The sequence below is a fragment of the Aquarana catesbeiana genome, linkage group LG13, assembly GCF_042186555.1.
Source record: "Aquarana catesbeiana isolate 2022-GZ linkage group LG13, ASM4218655v1, whole genome shotgun sequence".
In the NCBI taxonomy this organism is placed as follows: domain Eukaryota; kingdom Metazoa; phylum Chordata; class Amphibia; order Anura; family Ranidae; genus Aquarana; species Aquarana catesbeiana.
This window is the reverse complement of record NC_133336.1, coordinates 118,192,422-118,210,689: the sequence shown is the minus strand read 5'-3', so window position 1 is coordinate 118,210,689 and position 18,268 is coordinate 118,192,422. Positions and strand designations below refer to the sequence as shown.

General features: G+C 39.9%; 1 protein-coding gene across 5 annotated transcripts in view; it reads left to right on the top strand.

The window, feature by feature from the left end:
• The window catches only part of STRN3 (striatin 3), a 115,514-nt gene extending 97,604 nt beyond the window's left edge, over positions 1–17,910 (top strand). For all 5 annotated transcript variants that reach the window (XM_073609175.1, XM_073609174.1, XM_073609178.1 and 2 more), the window contains 7 exons: positions 863–910; positions 997–1,118; positions 7,208–7,375; positions 10,891–11,031; positions 11,120–11,227; positions 12,601–12,687; positions 15,826–17,910. In XM_073609175.1, coding sequence (XP_073465276.1) covers positions 863–910; positions 997–1,118; positions 7,208–7,375; positions 10,891–11,031; positions 11,120–11,227; positions 12,601–12,687; positions 15,826–15,995 — 844 coding nt within the window. In that variant the 3' untranslated portion in view covers positions 15,996–17,910. The remainder of the gene's footprint in view (positions 1–862; positions 911–996; positions 1,119–7,207; positions 7,376–10,890; positions 11,032–11,119; positions 11,228–12,600; positions 12,688–15,825) is intronic.
• Positions 17,911–18,268: the final 358 nt, after the last annotated feature.

Below are 18,268 nucleotides of genomic sequence, written 5' to 3'. Positions count from 1 at the left end.
TGGTAACACAATTTGCTAATCAGTCTATCGCATGGCAGCAACGCCATGCATTTAGGCGTCTAGACTTGGCTAAAAACTATTTGCTGAAGTTCAAACTGAATGGGGAATTAAGGGGCTTTGAACGTGGCATGGTTGTTGGTGCCAGACTTTTCCCTTTGTGTGAAATCTCTGGTGTTCCTGCCAGTCCCTCTGCTTTCCTATTAAAACTAACCACACTAGGTAGGAGAGCATGGTTTGGTCAGTTTTCTAGCTGTGCTGGGAACTCTCTGCCAATGATCAGACTTGTCCTGACATGCCACCAAAGCACAGCCATTCATGGGAGACAAACAGCAGCTCTTCTCCTACCAGCTCTTATGCAGCTGAGAACAGAGGGTTTGTGATCACTTATTAAAGAAAAACTTTTTTTTTCTATATCCGTAGGGTTTTTTGTTTTTTATATCTATGCACAAATGTTTTGCCTTTTCAGTTCTATTTTAAACTGAGTTATTTTACAAGGTGAGGGTTTGCATATACTGTAAAAACATAATGCACTCACATATTGCTTTTGTTGTAACCTAGCACCAAGATGTTAAGCTTGTAACTGAATCTGAGTATGGATGTGTGTGTGCGGTTTCGCATTCGCAATGACATCAAAAGGATACAACTCTGCCCAAAGTCTATGGGTTGTAAGTGCACAGGCTGCATGTTTGACTGGCCGAGCTACAGTCGGTGGAGTAGGCTAAGGGGCGATACAACTTATTGTATTACGGAGGGTGGCTAGGGGGATTTTTCAGTAAATTTAAATTTTATACTTGGGTTTTCTTATTTTTTACTACAACGTGGTAGGTATGTGTTTAGAATAACGCTCTTTTTATTTCTTTAGGAGTGCCTCTCTTGATGTGGAACCAATCTATACATTTAGGGCTCACATGTAAGTTGCCTTTTAGTGACTGTTTGTACAGCATCCATTTTCAGATAAATAACCAGTATTCATACACAGTTCATTCTCTTCTACAGTGGTCCAGTTTTGTCTCTTGTAATCAGTTCTAATGGTGAGCACTGTTACAGCGGTGGATTGGATGCTACAATACAGTGGTGGAAAATGCCAAGTCCCAATGTAGATCCGTATGACACATATGGTAGGTGACATTACATTTCTTACCTGTACTTTTTATGCTAAGCTCCTCTTATCCACCCCTAGCCGTCCTCAACGTACCTGCATTAACAACCTCCCAACATGGCAGAATCACCCTTCTGACAAGTGTGATGTGGTTATGAAGGGTGGCACTTGCCTAAATATGATAATGCACATGTTACTGTTTTGAAGCCAAAAAACACAAAAGAAAAAAACAACTTTCTTTCTCTTGACCAATGTACAAAATCTATATTTAATGCCTATTAAAAAAACAGCAAAACGACTTTTATTGCATCAATCAGATCAAAAACACCTAAGCATCAAAGATTAAAATTATTAGGAAGTTTAACACAATTTTCGCCATATCTTTCAGAAGTTTAAGTTGATATAATATACACATTATAATAATGAGTATACATTAGGTACTGCCAATCTAATATATACTAAAATTAAAATGAAACACACCAAAATATTTAAAAATATTCCACTATTGTCCTATACATGGACTATTGCAAAATGGCAACATATTCATTGGGCCCGTTTTTAACCACTAGCCTTCTGGGGCAGTTTCTTAAATTTTTTGCACACATTTTTTATGACTGCGTTTTTTGCTAGAAATGACTTAAAACCTCCAGTTACATATTTATTGAAAGCGGAGACCCTGAAGAATAAAATAATGGCAGTTGCCTTTTTTTTCCTTTCTAATCAAACGCATCCATCAGTATCTGTTGGTTACATCAATAAGCCCAAAATGATTATCTAGCAACTAAACTCGGGGGAATAAATGAACAAATAATCGTGATTATTATACCAAGATTAATTGTAGCTCAAATAATCATTAGACCAATTTTTGGAGTACACTATAACAGATGGGGTTGAGTCATATAAATAGATGCCAAACCTATCAAGCCTTAAAATTGCGTGCACCTGTGAAACTGAAAATTCCCAAATTATTGATACAGTCCTTTTAAAAGCCTTAACAGATTATCAGTTTACCATGAATTATGACCCTGAAACTATTGCTCTTACTTTAACCGTGCCGGCAATATCTCACGTGTGCATGTGTCGGCTTTGTTTACATACAGGTTATATGGCTAGTCTGGTTGAAAAAAGACGCAAGTTCATCTAATTCAACCAATAAAATGGTGCATGGCTTGTGTTGCTTGTTTGCCTTGGAAAGTCTACAGGGTGCATTTTTTAATTTTTCATTGTTAAATTATTTTTCATATAATTTAACACTATTTTTTAACTATATTGCTATCACAAGAGGGCTTACAAGCCCACTATGCGATCGTATGGAATGATGATAGGTCCCCTTTATGGAGACAACAGGCGTCTTTTAGGCCTGCAATGTCTTCCCTGCCCTCCATTTCATCTAAGCATGGACATAATACACAGATCTTCCCCAATCACTTTCTGCTGTCAATGTTGTATCACTTTGCTGCAGCCCTATGCTCCCTAGAAAGGAATGGTAGAGCCCGGGAACCACCATGGGTGACGTAGGCTCCCACCTTCAGAGCCCTGTAAAATTGATGTGGCTCTTAGGCTGCTTAGATCACTTATAACTGAAAGCTGATCACTGGCCCTAAAAATCAAAACCAAGTTCATAGCTGCAGCAGCGATGAGCTTGCTTTAACCCTTTGAATACCAGGGCATTTATAAAAATACCTTGATAGACTGGGGGCTAACTTCATTGTGCATTAGGAAGTGAAGAGCCTAGCAGTAGATCCTCAGGGGTAGGTCCTTTTTGGTCACAGAGCAGTTTGTGTAGTTTTTGCACACATGTTGCTCATGCCTGAAAATTTGTCAAAATAGATGGAATCTTTGCTTTCTGGGAAAAAGACACCATGGAAGACAAAATGGTGGTATCTCCTTTTAGTATTGGCACAACATTGTTCAAATGCCTATTTTCAGTAAAGATAATTTTAGTTGGATATGAAATTCGGAATGTTTTAGCTTCTTTATATGGTCCAATCTTTGATATATCTTAATCCATGTCCTCTGTGGAAGGTCTTGTGTTTAACCTAGGAATTAATCTTTGAATCCTCTCTATTGGGACTATTTTTGGAGGACAACTGATGCATTACATGCACATTCCCCATTTACATTATTTTCTTTTTGTATGCGTACCGGTGACCAATGTCACGAATAATGAAAATAAGGGGAAATCCAACATTTCAGCACTGTCCCCAGAGCAAGAAGGGGAATTTTTTCCAATGGGGGCAACTGTCAGGGGTTTTCCACTAACTAACTTCCTGCTTTGTCTCAGGGACAGGAAGGGATCAAAAAAATCTTTCCAATGGGGCACACTTGGTAAACAATATACTGGGGGGGGGGGGGGGGGGGGGGGAAATTAACTCTCCCTACTCTTATCCAAAGCTAAAGTTTTGACTATACATACACTTTAATTTCAAGAATTGCCGAACTACCAACATTTTTTAAATATGGCTTCTTTTGCAAAATGGCAACCTGGAAGAGCTCTGTACGCTGTTTAACACATGCCCAGAAATGTTATTTCTTCTTTGATTTATTGGCTAGTTGCTTTTCCCAGAAGTCTGTACATAGATTTGGCTTAGATTGCAAGTCCAGTTAAATTTTTGTTGATCTAGTAGGCTTTACTGTTGAGAATTTTCATGCAATACATTGTGTGAATATTCACCTCCTTTATCCAGCCTTGCGAATTATGGTTTACAGGTTTGATTGGATAATTCAAGTGAATACTTACTCAATTTATTTTATGAATATTTTCAACTCCCTTAAAGCGGAGGTTCACATAAAAATTGAACCTCTGCTTTTCAGAACCTGCCCCCCTTCGGTGTCACATTTGGCACCTTTCAGGGGGGAGTAGGGGGGGGTGCAGATACCTGTCTAAGACAGGTATTTGCACCCACTTCCGGGCATAGACTCCCATGGGAGTCTACTCCACTTCCTGTCCCCCCGCGCTGTCTACTGGGACACACACGGGTCCCAGAGACAGCAGGGACCATTCGGATTGCACAGCGCGACTCGCGCATGCGCAGTAGGGAACCGGGAAGTGAAGCCGCAAGGCTTCATTTCCTGATTCCCTTACTGAAGATGGCGGCGGCAGCATCCGAGGACCGTTCGGCCTTGGGTGCCAACATTGCTGGACCCTGGGACAGGTAAGTGTTCTTATTTTAAAAGTCAGCAGCTGCAGTATTTGTAAAATTTGCGGGACTCCCACTTTAATGTGTTGAATTTGCAGTGCCATTTTAAAACTGTGCTGGAACTATAGCTATTCATCCTAATATTGCTTTAAAAACTGCACGGGAATCAGCAGCTTTGGTGTCTGCCCACTAGATCCTGACCCTATGGAAAAAGTGTAAAAAAAAAAAAAAATTTTATAGGTTTATAAAACAAAATATTCCCTCCTCCCCAAATTTAAGCCCCAGGTCACAACATTGATATAGGATGATGTCAATGAAATTTGCACTTGCCACACAAGCATCAAATGAGACAATGTCATTCACATTTCTAGCAGACGCAAACTTCTTTAAGTTGCCCTCGTGCTAATTGGTACCCTTGTCAACTCAATTTATTACCTTAATGTTGTGCTAACAACTTACACGCACCATTTTTTTTAATCCAACATGCTTTGCATTGTAGCGCTCAAAGGGGAAGAAAGCTCTCCTAAAGTAAATTGCATACATTCTCTGAGTTTTTCCATTCCAGTACATTACATGCTCTATGATATCATTTTATTCAGCAGACTTTGATTATATTTTGTGGAAAATATTTTGGGGTATTATTATAGTATTGTGTTCAAGAAAAAATAGAGAAAATGCATTGTTTTTTCCTCCTACATGAAACTGAAGTCTTTAGCATGGAGTTATACCTTGTATGCAGCTGTATTCTGGTGATTGGATATTGGCTTAAAGAAAAAAGCTGCGGGGACAACCCCTTCTAAAACCCTGCCCATTCTCTGCTAGCCTCTGTTTTTGCTAGTGTCCTTAGAAAAAAGCGTACCTTCTTCCTGGAGGTTTTTCTTTCTCAATTCTGCCAGGATGATTCTTCTATCAGGGTTCCCTGGACGTTGGGTTTCTAACTACAGCTCCTGGATCGGTTGACCCCTCGGAATAGTTTTTTTGCACTGTGCCCAGACTCCACTAGGTGGAAAACCAGATGGGGCCTGAAGTATGAATTTCCATACAGATACGAAAAACCAGAAAGTTGTTCTTTCAAAGTCTTGGAAGGTACTGATGAAAGATGCCAGCCTGTTGAGCTAGGGAGTTATTCTGGAGAACCTCTCAGTTTAGGGATCGTGGTAGTCGGAGGAGTCGAGGCTGTCAATCAGCATGCTGGAACTTCAGGCCACTTGACTTTTTTTTCTTTTTTTCCCACATTGGTCTGTCTGCGTCTATGGTCTCTTTTTTTTTTTTTTTTTTTGTTCTCAAAAAGCATCTCACTGTTCCTGTTGAGGATGTTCCCTCCTTTTAAGGATTCTGTTGATGCTTAGAAACCCTACTGAAGGCAACCTTTTTGCTCTCGCTAGTTCTGTCTTATAACCAGCTATTGCGGCTAGGTCTGTTTTTCAAACAGTCGTTAACCCGTCTGGGCTAATAAACATGATCCTCTCTGTGAGGACCCTGTTCTGGTGAAGCATTTGCAAATCATGCCCTCTGTGCTGCTGTTTTGTGTCGATGCCCTAGAGCAGTGGTCATCAACCCTGTCCTCAGGGCCTACTAACAGGCCAGGCTTTATGTATTACCCTGGGGAGATGCAAACTAGAATACTGTAATCACTGAGCAGCAAATTATATCACCTGTGATGTATTTCAGTTATCTTGCAAACCTGGCCTGTTAGTGGGCCCTGACAACAGGGTTGATGACCACTGCCCTAGAGAATGTATTTTGTTTGGTCTCTAGGATGACACTACTCTCTGTGCATATGCGCGGTTTGTGATTAAAGGCTTGATTGGCTGAACCTGCTTTCAAAAGGTGTGTTTTACACATGGTTAATATCTTTTTCCATTGAAAGGGATACTTTCATTCCACCTGGGCATCCTCCTCAAAGTCAAAAGTGGGTCCATCCTTTTGTTGCAAGCCTTGGACCCTGAAACACCCTCCAAGCCTACTCAAAAGTCCTCCTTACAATGAGGGGGCTTCCTCACTCTCAAGTGTCTGTTGGCATTTGTGCCAGTATGGATCAGGATGTCCCAGACCTCTGGGTCAAATATGTTTACAGGGCCAACAAAATAGAATTTCTATCCCTGCCCCATCCTTGATACCGTACTTCCCATCTGTCAGCTTCACCTCAAAGACAGTTTGGTGGGCATCCCTAAGTCAACTTCAGGCACAGAGATTGGCAGTCCCTGGTACAATACAGTCTGCAGGTCCCTCCCCTTTTGTTCATATGATCTTCCTTTTGTTTGCTTGCTGCAAAACTGAAGCTAGCGTGAAGTGGGAGATAATTTGTAGGGGGATGTCCCTGCTGCTTTCCTCCTTTTTTTTTTTTTTTTTGTTTTTTTTTTGTTTTTCTAGTGTGTTAATAAAACCAAACCATTAAAACATTTCCAAATTTGCTACTAAACAAAGCTTTATCTGTGCAAAAAATTATTATTACATTAGGGTTGACTAAAACTTTGTGTGGGATGAGACTGAAACCATTCTGTGGGACTCAAGGGGATTTAGGGAGAAAAATACCTGGGGGAAAGTGGTTAATCCAAGTTTGAGGCTTTTCCTTTGACTTTTACAAATGGGGCCGTTTGCTACAGAAGACTTGCTGCAGGCAGGAAAGCAATCTGCATTCAGGGCCTATCCTTCACAGGTAACAGCCACATGATTGGTTACGTGCAATCGGCTGCGGATAGCTGCAGAAGCTGCCAGCCTCTTTGCTTTCGGTACAGCTTCCCACCCTTTAGCTGGGTCTTACACAGATCATCCCAAACAATTAGACTTTGCAGAGTTTTGTACTTGGTGTGGTTCTTCAGGCTGTTGGTCTTGAATTTTGCTCAGAGGCTAGCAGAATGCTGTATAAATATTTTATTCATAAGCCTTTTGTTTTTATTTTAGAAAACTTTCTCTACAATTGCTAAAATCTAATTTAAAAAAAATTTAAATGTTGCACCTTCTCCAGATCCTAGTGTTCTTGCTGGCACATTGGCTGGACACACAGATGCAGTGTGGGGACTTGCTCACAGTGGAATTAAAGACAGTCTGCTATCCTGCTCTGCTGATGGAACTGTCCGGTTGTGGAATCCACCAGAAAGCAAACCATGTGTTGGCACCTATAATGGTAACAAGGGTAAGCAGTCCAATAACCTGCTTCTATTCATCGCATAGACATTTTAATCATTGTATCTCATTAGTTTGTTTATACACTTCCTTGTTTTAACCCTTTTGACTGTGCAAGTAATATGCAATGATTGAGCCTCTTATCACAAGAGGAAGTTAATAGTATATTGAAGCATGAATTAGTGAACCTTCTAATTGCTTCAAATTATTATATTATACAGGATTTATGTAGCCCCAACAGTTTGCGCAGCACTTTATAATATAAAGGGAAACAATACAGCAACAATACAATTCAATACAATAGGGTTAGGAGGCCCTTGCTCCTGTGAGCTTACAATTTTAATATTTCAGAAAATAAAAACATGTTTATTCTGTACATCTCTGCAAAAAAAAATGCACATTTCTTCATGGTTTCCCTTCTATTCACCGTCTGTTGACAACTCAAAATGTTTACTTTCCCTTTAATTCTAGCTTCATTGACTGTGTTCACCAGGACAAACAGAATGTGCATCTCCATAGCAAGGACACAAACCGCAATAACAACCTGACAGGGCTTCTGACCCCTCCATCCATCCATCTATGCAGATGTACAGTTTTGCTCATAAGTTTACATATCCTGGCAGAATTTATGATTTCTTGGCCAATTTTCAGAGAATTTGAATGATAACCCAAAAACTTTTCTTTCACTCAAGGTTAGTTTTTGGCTGAAGCTATTTATTATCAATCCACTGTGTTTACTCTTTTTAAATCATAATGGCAACAGAAACTACCCAAATAACCCCGATCAAAAGTTTACATACCCTGGTGATTTTGGCCTGATATCATGTACACACAAGTTGACACAAAGGGGTTTGAATTCCTATTAAAGGTAACCATCCTCACCTGTGATCTGTTTGCTTGGAATTAGTGTGTGTATAAAAGGTCAATGAGTTTCTGGACTCCTGACAGATCTTTGCATCTTTCATCCAGTGCTGCACTGGCATTTCTGGATTCTGAGTCATTGGGAAAGCAAAAGAATTGTCAAAGGATCTGCAGGAAAAGGTAGTGTAACTGTATAAAACAGGAAAGGGATATAAAAAGATATCCAATAAATTGAGAATGCCAATCAGCAGTGTTCAAACTCTAATCAAGAAGTGGAAAATGAGGGGTTCTGTTGAAACCAAACCACGGCCAGGTAGACCAACTAAAATTTCAGCCACAACTGCCAGGAAAATTGTTTGTGATGCAAAGAAAACCCCACAAATAACTTCAGGTAAAATACAGAACTCTCTGGCTGTTTCAAGATGCACAATAAGGAGGCACTTGAAGAAAGATGGTTGAGTCACCAGAAGAAAGCCATTACTACGCAAATGCCACAAAGTATCCTTCTAATACTCCAAACAGCACAGAGACAAGCCTCAAACCTTCTGGCACAAAGTCACTTGGAGTGATGAGACCAAAATTGAGCTTTTTGGCCACAACCATAAACGCTACATTTGGAGAGGCGTCAACAAGGCCTATGATGAAAGGTACACCATTCCTACTGTGAAACACGGAGGTGTGTTGCTGATGTTTTGGGGATGTGTAAGCTACAAAGGCACAGGACATTTGGTCAAAATTGGCAACATGAATGCAATATATCATCAAAAAATACTGGAGGAACATTTGCATTCATTAGCCAGGAAGCTGCACATGGGACGTACTTGGACATTCCAACATGGCAATGATCCAAAACACAAGGCCAAGTCCACCTGTCATTGTCTACATCAGAATAAAGTGAAGGTTCTGGATTGGCCATCTGTCTCCTGGCCTCCAATATCATTAAACCACTCTGGGGAGATCTCAAACATGCAGTTCATGCAAGACAGCCCAAGAATTTCCAGGAACTGGAGACTTTTTGCTAAGAGGAATGGGCAGCTTTACCATCTGAGAATATAAAGAGCTTCATCCACAAATACCACAAAAGACTTCAAGCTGTCATTGATGTTAAAGGGGGCAATACACGGTATTAAGAACTAGGGTATGTAAACTTTTGATCAGAGTCATTTGGGTAGTTTCTGTTGCCATTTATGATTTAAAAAGAGTAAACATAGTTGATTGATAATAAATGGCTTCCGCCAAACACTAACCATGAGTGAAAGAAACGTTTGTGTTATCATCATTCATATTCTCTGGAAAATGGCCAAGAAATCATAAATTCTGCCAGGGTATGTAAACCTATGAGCACAACTGTATTTTAATCTGCTCTGTACTTTTTAAAAACCCTAAGATGAGAATCCGTTCCCATAGCTATACTTCACGTGTATTACAACATATTTGACATAATAAACCATAAGGGATACCGTAAGTTCACCTTTTGGAACATGTTGCATGTTCCTCCTGCATTTAGGGTGCAACATGCTCCAGCAGCTACAGTGGGGGATCTTCCTCTACCCACACAACCAGGTCATTCATTCAGTTTCCTGTGAATGCACATACTACAAATTCCATCAGCCTGACAGCTTCCGATTGGACTGTGAAGTCACTGAGTGGCCTAGTAGTTCATTCACAAGTCGTGCAATTTGTAAATAGTCAGCCCCTATGAAGGCATGGGCTGAAAGCTGCAGGGCTTGTCTGCAGGAGTGCAATGCTTTCCAGGCTCCTTAGGGAAAAAATTATAAATATTTTTGCAGGAACATAAATGTGCATTATTTTTTGTCCCAAAAGGTGAACTTATCCTTTAAATATTGCATCAAGCAAATAGTTACCAAACATATCAAGATTGAAAATTGTGCACGGGTGTGAAATGGCGACAATTTACGGTACCTAAAATTGTCCATAAGTGACGCTTTGAAAGCTTTACAGGTTACCAGTTTAGAGTTAATCCAGAAATATTGCTCTCTCATGACGTTCATGGGGATGCAGTCATTGGTACGCTACACACGTGTGCATTTTGCATTTGTGTTTGCGCACAGGGGTTCCTTTAATTTTTTTTAATTTTATTTGACTTTATTGCAGTCACAAGAGGGTGAAGAAAATGTACCTTTGTGATGGCTTTATTAGTGACAGGTACTCTTTATGGAGACATCAGGAGTCTATTAGACCCCTGACGTCTCCTGTGTCCTTCAGAGCAGCTGATCAAACACGGATTATGTAACTGCAACCATGATCCTGGGAAAACTGCTTGCTCTCCAGGATGTTTATATACGTGCCCTGGATGGCAAGTGGGTTAATAATTCAGTGAAATAAAGTATTGTCTTCACGCTACCCAGTAATAGTGGAAATGATTAACATTTTTGTAGGCTAAGTGTTATCGACTACTCGGACCTACATACTCTCCCATCTTCAGGTTAGACTCTGAGGACTAATTGCTCTCCTTAAAATAACAAAAGAAGTGAGCTTATGGAATAGCTTTGGGTGAACTGACCCATTTTAAAAAGTTTAAAAATTAGCTTGGTAAATGTGTTTACTTGGTACACAAGCATATTATGACTAGCGTAGTGGCTCAGCTAACAGTGATTCATTTAATTGCCACTGGTTTTATATTGTAATTTCTTGTTTTCTTAGAACATGGAATCCCGACCTCTGTAGATTTCATTGGCTGTGACCCTGCACATGCTGTTGCCTCATTTACCAGTGGTTGCATCATAGTCTATGACTTAGAAACATCGCAGTCTTTACTGCAGTTATCTTCACCTACAGATTCTAGTAAGTATGTTCTAACAGTCCGTATCCTAGTGAGATAAGTGTGTGTTTCAGACATTGGGTTTACATTTGTTTTTTTGTTGTTTTATAGGTATCCCATTCAGTGGCCACATAAATAAAATTGTAAGTCATCCTACGCTTCCTGTTACCATTGCTGCATTTGAGGATAGACACATCAAGTTTTTTGACAACAAATCGGGTATGCTGATCTTGTTCTGTTTCTATATAGACCGCATAGTTTGGTCATAAAGTAAAACATTGTTCCAAAAAGAAATTGGTTTGTCAGAAATAATTCAGCTTTTTAGCAGCATAAGAACTTCATAAGTGTAGGGGCCGTTCAGCACCAAAAACCTCTGTAAAAACTTCTCCTGGACCTGCAGCTGCTGCCTACAGAGGCTCACAGTTGGCAATTAGAAGATGTAGCTGTATGTGGTTATACATGGGGTGGTGTGGGGTGTTGCATCAAGCACATGCTTTAAATGCAGAGTATCTGTGTTTTTTCACAACTCCTGCGGCATAACTGCATACAACAGAATTTCCTAATTTCTGTCTGAGTGGCTGTTCTCTGCAGCTGCGGGTCCCAGGAAGGTTTTTAAGGAAGCTCCTGGATGTTTTACAGCTGTGCGCATGAGCTCTAACGTATGCAGATTAATGAAAACCAGTCTCGAGACATTGCACACAACACCCTTTTTCTAGTGTGAAATAAGTTTAATAGGGCATTTTACAACATGTATGCAGTGATATTGCTAAAGTCTTTTCTTTTAATTTGCCTGACATCTCCCTCACATCTTAGCTCTATAAATTAACTTTTCAATTGCACAAAGTCTTTAAGGTGTGATGTGCTTATAGTTAAAAACACGGATGAGTCTGCATAATAGCTCACATTTACCACTGTAATGAGCACAGGTTTCACATCAATAGTGTTTTGCCCTTGCACTGTGCATGCATTACATCTTTTTTGTGTGATTGGGATAAATGTTGACTGTTAAAGTGGTTGTAAAGGCACAAGGTATTTACCTTCATGCATTCTATGCATGATGGTAAAAAACCTTTTGTGTGCCCCTTCTCAATCCAGCAATGTCCACGAAAGCATTGGCTCCCACTGCTGTCAATCAGAGGGGGCGGGGCTGTGCCGCACCGCAACTCCGTGAGTGTGAATGGACGCAGAGCCGCTGAATCGGTAGCACGCTTGCTTGGGTACCCCCGTTGCTTGCTGTGAGGGCAGGAGGGAGGAGCCAGGAGCGTCGGTGAGGGACCCGAGAAAAGGAGGATTCGGGCTGCTCTGTGCAAAACCACTGCACAGAGCAGATAAGTAGAACATGTTTGTTATTTAAAAAAATAAAAACAAGACTTTACAATCACTTTAAGCATGCTGATGTACTTCAGTGCTGTGAACTTGAAGAATGGGGTTGAGCTTTATCTATAAAAAGGCACAGCGTTGTCCAGAAATTGACCTAGTAATCTATAGTGGATCTGGGAATATTGAAGCTGCTCCTATCCATTTACACAAATACATACCTTTTTTATATTGTTACACTTTCAGCATAGCTACTGTTGGTTCTTCTCTTTCAGGTAAGACCATTCATTCAATGGTTGCTCACCTGGATGCTGTTACAAGTCTTGCAGTAGACCCCAATGGAATTTACTTGATGTCTGGAAGTAAGTGTTCTGATGAGACACGTAGCCAATATTGTTTCGTAATCTAAAATGTCACTAGTAAATCTAGTACACAGGAAAATGGACAACACTACAATTTTTGCACATTTTCCAGGTCTTATTAATGACTGTGAATATATGTGTGGGTATGTACATATATAAAAAAAAAGTGGTATAATCATGAACTGAAGCTTTCAGGAGTAATGCACTCATTTCATCAGGGCTGTTCAAAGGGAATTTCTTAAACTTGTGTGTGGACCAGTGAATAGTTGATCTGTTGATATAGAACACTGCTATAGGTATGTTTAAAAAGTAAACCATGTCTGCACTCAAATCTGCTTTGCTGCTTGAACGGAGCTCTGCAGGATTCACACTGTGGCTTTATATGTAAAGTTTTCAGTGTTTTTTGACCTACAATATGCGTCAACCAATAATGTTGGAATCATTGTCTTGGGTTGGCCCCACACACAGCTCACATGTGGGATTATTCATGCCATCACCACTTGGCTCTGTAAACCTCGGGGGAAATTGAAGAAGCCTGGTGGAAGAAAATTGTCCGAACATTGTGTCTGCAGTCTTTGTTCAGGTGTTCTCAGTCACGAATGCTGGCTGTCAGAATGCAATAGTCATCCGCAGTAGATTTTCCATCCATGTGGTTTCGTTTGGATGGGGGATCTATGGATGCCCAGTTTTAGTCTTGAAACTGTTAACACTGGAGTCTTGCAACATAAGCCACATCTTTACGCAGGGCCACACGTAGTGGAAGGGGTTATGGGGGTAGGGTGGGCTTTCAGCATAAGTCTGACCACTTGTGTACGGATAGGCTGTTCTCTGAAGCAGAATGCAAAGAAGGAAATTAACAAAGTTGGAATGGATGTGCTTCCATGCCCTGGTGTAGTCAGTTTGAAATAGGAAAGTAGGGTGACTGCCAGGATCACCAGGTATTTCTCAAAAAGGAAGCAATGCAAAGAGAAAAGGATACTTTTATTATAAGTGTATTGGCACAGGCACACATCATAAATATGAACTGTGGTGCTAACATGCCCTTTAATACAGAAAAGACTGCCTTTGACCACTAGATGGTGCTTGGTTAATGGCGTGAAGCCTGCCTGCCGATATTTTTCACAATGCCGTCCTGTCCTCTTTTCTAGGTCAGACCAGCAGTTAGGACAAACGCATCCTGGTGGTTCAGTTGCGGCTCCGTCCTTCTGAGTCACGCACAGCGCTATTGCATGTCATTGCATTTGACCTCAGCAGCTTTCCCATTGCAGCCACTGAGCTTATCTACTAGTGGGATAGGCACTAGATTTATAGTGCACCTGAGCTCATCTGCTCAGCAGAGAGCACAGGGCTAGGAAGAATGACTGTGCTCTCTCCTGTACTGCAAGGGGGCACTTGTCCTAATGGCTAGTCCTTCCTAGTGAAGAGAACAGGACAGAGCTGTGAAAAATAGAAGTGTTTGGCGCAGGCTTGACATGGTTCACAAATGGCCTACAGGTATGGGAGGTATGAATACTTTTACGTTGGATTAGTTTAACTATGAAATGGAATTCTTGGACTTGAGGTTGGAATGGGTGCTCAACCTGTGGCCTTCCATCTGTTGCAGAACTAAAAGCCCCATGAAGCATTGCAAGGCTGAGAGTTACAAGCATGACAGCCAAGGGCAGAGGCATAATGGGACTTTCAACAGCTGTAGGGTGACAGATTGAGCACCCACCTTTAAAAAAAAAGGTGGCTTTCAGATTTCTCTCCTACCTGGTTCCTTTTATATATTTAATGATCAGACAGACTCCTATAGTAATTGTTTAAAGCTGCCCCAAAACCTAGGTGATCTGATATGCAAATATTGTATTCAGGGCCTTAGACTGACCCCGTGCTTTGCCTGTGCAGGGCTCTCATTTTAGCTAACATAGGGCTGAAGACTCTTTTAACCCCCATGTGCCAGAGCAGAGTTAATCACAGGCAACAGCACTGTCACATGAATTGAATTGCATATCCCTTTATACATTGAAGAGCCAGATATGCTTTTCTTGGTAATGAGCAGCAAAGCTCATTGGGGAAGATGCCAAGTGACCCCTGTGTCCAATATAGAGAAGGCAAGTCGCTTGAGAATTATCCAAAAGGGACTAGTGCTGACTGTATGTAACATGGGCTACTGCAGTTGGTTTCTGCCTCCCCAGTGCAGGCCTTCAAATGTGAACTATGAAGGATTAATCGTAACCAAGCTGAACTACAAGTTAAAATAAATAAAACTATACTGCAGTTCAGCTTAACTCCCTTGATACATTTGATCCATGGGCGTTCCCTCATACTTTTTGGCTTGTAAGTAATCGCAGTTGGGCCTCGGGCACACTGGATGTTTTTACAGCTGCTGTTTTTGGCTTCAGCCATTTTTTTCTGAAGCCAATGAACTCCCCAGCATGTTATCCTATGTATTCATGCACACACAGGCTTTTATCAGCAGTTTTTCGCAGGGGCGTTTTCTGGCTGGAAAAAAAACCCCAGAACCTAGTGGGTTTGAAGAGGAGTTTTTCAGCTGTAAAAACGTTTTAACTCTGAAAAAAGTGTTTTTTGAGCCATAACCTTTTTGTGGGAGTATAGTTTTGCTAAAAAAAAAAAAAAAAACGCTAATGCAAAAACGATGCAAAACACTAGAATACATGCATTTTTAATGCAGCATTCTACAGCTAAGATACTGGCGTTTTTAGAACTTCCAGTGTCTGTGAGCACACATGGAGGCCCTTCAAGGCGTGCATGAGTAACCTTTTTACCAGCTGGCCTTGAAGCACAATTTAAACTCCTTTTTTTGCTATTTTTATTAAATGGGCCACCAGGAGGTTTATGTCATAATGTGTTAGTATGCACCGCAAACGAGACACAACTCCCATCTTTTTTTTTTTTTTTTTTAACCAAAAAATGTATTCGGTTTGTGTATTCAAATTGAAGTGCGCTTTTTCAGTGTGTACGTTCACTTTTAACGTGTGTGTAATATAAGAAGAATTGCTCTGGACGCAAAGTAGTTGAGCATTTACATAATATACTTTGCATCGTGTTTGTTAATCTAACACAATCTTTTGTCCATTTGTATTTCCTAACAAATTTAAGAATGGGAATTACTAACATGGATATGTTTTCTTACAGGCCATGATTGTTCTATTCGCTTGTGGAATCTGGACAGCAAGACATGCGTGCAGGAGATTACAGCCCATCGCAAGAAGTTGGACGAGTCTATTTACGATGTTGCCTTTCACCCATCCAAAGCGTTCATCGCCAGTGCTGGAGCAGATGCTCTGGCCAAGGTCTTTGTTTGACCCCCCCCTTGCCTGCCCTTATCCTTCACACAATGCCACAAGTGCATTTTGGGACGAAATTTGGACACTTGCGGTATTTAAACAAATTCTTACATCACTGCCAAGAGGAGTTTGCTTTCATGCTGACACTACAAGACACAGCTTCCTCTGCAGGACAGAAAGATACTGGTTACAGTGCGACAGGCACTACCCTCCTTTTTTTTTTCTCATTTATCAGGATTGCTCTGTACAGGGCTTTAATTACTGTAATTTAATATTTCCTCTTATCACAGTAACCAGTATTCACAGCCCCTGCATAGGGTGCCTGTTCTTTATTATATATAATATAAATATGTTCTTTCTACAGTCCATAGAGAATAAAACAAGAAATGTTTTAATTTTTATTTTAATTATTTTGGCTTTGTGCCATTTTAATTCAGGCTCCGGATGCACATTTATTGTGACTCAGGAGCTCAACTAACATGGGGGATATGGAGCTGCTTATCAACTTTTTGACATACCCCTTTAATTTGTTTGCCTGTCCAGATACCGTTACAATGCAATATAGCAATCTCAAGCAGTTTTAATACTTACAATCATATTTTCAATGGAATAGTAAAGGACTTGTGATGAGCCAGTTCCACACGAAGCAAACCCTGTTTAAACTGCAGATTCTTGTTGGCTTACTTTCTCATTTGTGTGTAGGTAATTACTCACAGAGCTGGCATTGTAGGACTCTGTGCCTGGCAGCCAATGAAGGGACTTCAATTTTTTTTTTGACACTTTTTTTAATTTATTATTACCTGGCAACAGATGCTAGTGTGTAACTATATATTTTTAGCATTAATACAATCTGTATACAAGGTTTTTATTTTTATTGTTTTTTTTAAACTCGTCACATAATTGCAGTGTTTTTATCAGGCTATTAAGCCTGACAGTGAATGCATTTTGCAGATTTTTTTTTTTTTTTTAAATAGTGCTGCCCCTCTACCTGCATAAGGGGATTTATCTTGCAAATGATTGATCATCTGTTGTACCCTGCATCCCTTTATACGGCCAGAAGTCAGTGACGCTGCCAGGAAGCCTGGCGTTAGAGAGGATAACATATCTGAGTGACTACAGACTAACAACTAGTTATTTTGGCTTTTTTAATAATTTTTTTTTTTGTTTTGTTTCTGTAAGAGGGGTTTCATATGTTCTGCCCAATGCACCTCGGCCCCTTTTTTTAACAATTGCAGCATTCTATCACTGTGTGATATTTTGTATGTTTACTTTATTTACGAGTTAATTTATCCGAATGTTTCCCAGGTAAGTTACAGTGGCTTATTGTTATTTATTTCAGCTTTATATTCTCTTTTTTTTCATGTGACACAGGAATTTTATTTTGGGACAATTTACTGAGGACATCTGAGGGACATAATGTTATAAGATAGGATGATTTAAATTGGAGATTTGTTTCAATTTGAAAGACGGTCATGGAATGAGGTAAAATCTATGCCTGCAAAAGACAGGATTGTTTGCAGGCAAAAATTTTGCTTCTTAAGCATTACTGAGCTTATACGGCTTGCTCCCTGATTCCCCCATATACTTAATACCCAGGACCTGCCCTTCATAGCGGTGTGATCGCAGGGTTCTTTTTGCATTTTTCATACCTTCGGGATTCGCTTTTTCCCATATTTTTTTCAGACATTTAGCTTCTGTTGTTGACGGAAGATTTTACATTGTTTTATGCATGACTGAGATAATTTCACATTTTTTCTAGTCTTCCACAAAGAAAAAAAAATCTGATCAGTTTGCAAGTTTTGTAAGGTTTTCATTTTACAGACTGCAAATCGGCTAATTTTTAAGATTGTACCACAAAAAAATGCAGAAGTACAGTTGTTGAAAAATAATGTATATAAAATGCATATAATAAATATTAAATGGTGTACCTGTATACATTAACTTGCATTGATTGAAACGTCCAACTAACATCATAACAGGTATCAAGATATTTTTGTAAATAATTTCTATATTTGTTTAATATGAATAGTCTCTTTAAAGAGACGATTAAAATTGTGTATTTATGGTAACACAACTTTAAGTAGCCTAGCGTAGTTTTCTGTTTTATATAGATGAAATTATACATAAATTCTATATTTTTATTTTATTCTTGAAATAAATTCCTGCATGTAATGACAGTCCTCAATCCTTTTTCCTTAAGTCACTAATACCTTTCCCATTTTTAATGGATCGAATAAGGAATAAAATGTTTTAATGTGCATTTTCACTTATCTCCTCTAATTCTCTGGTCT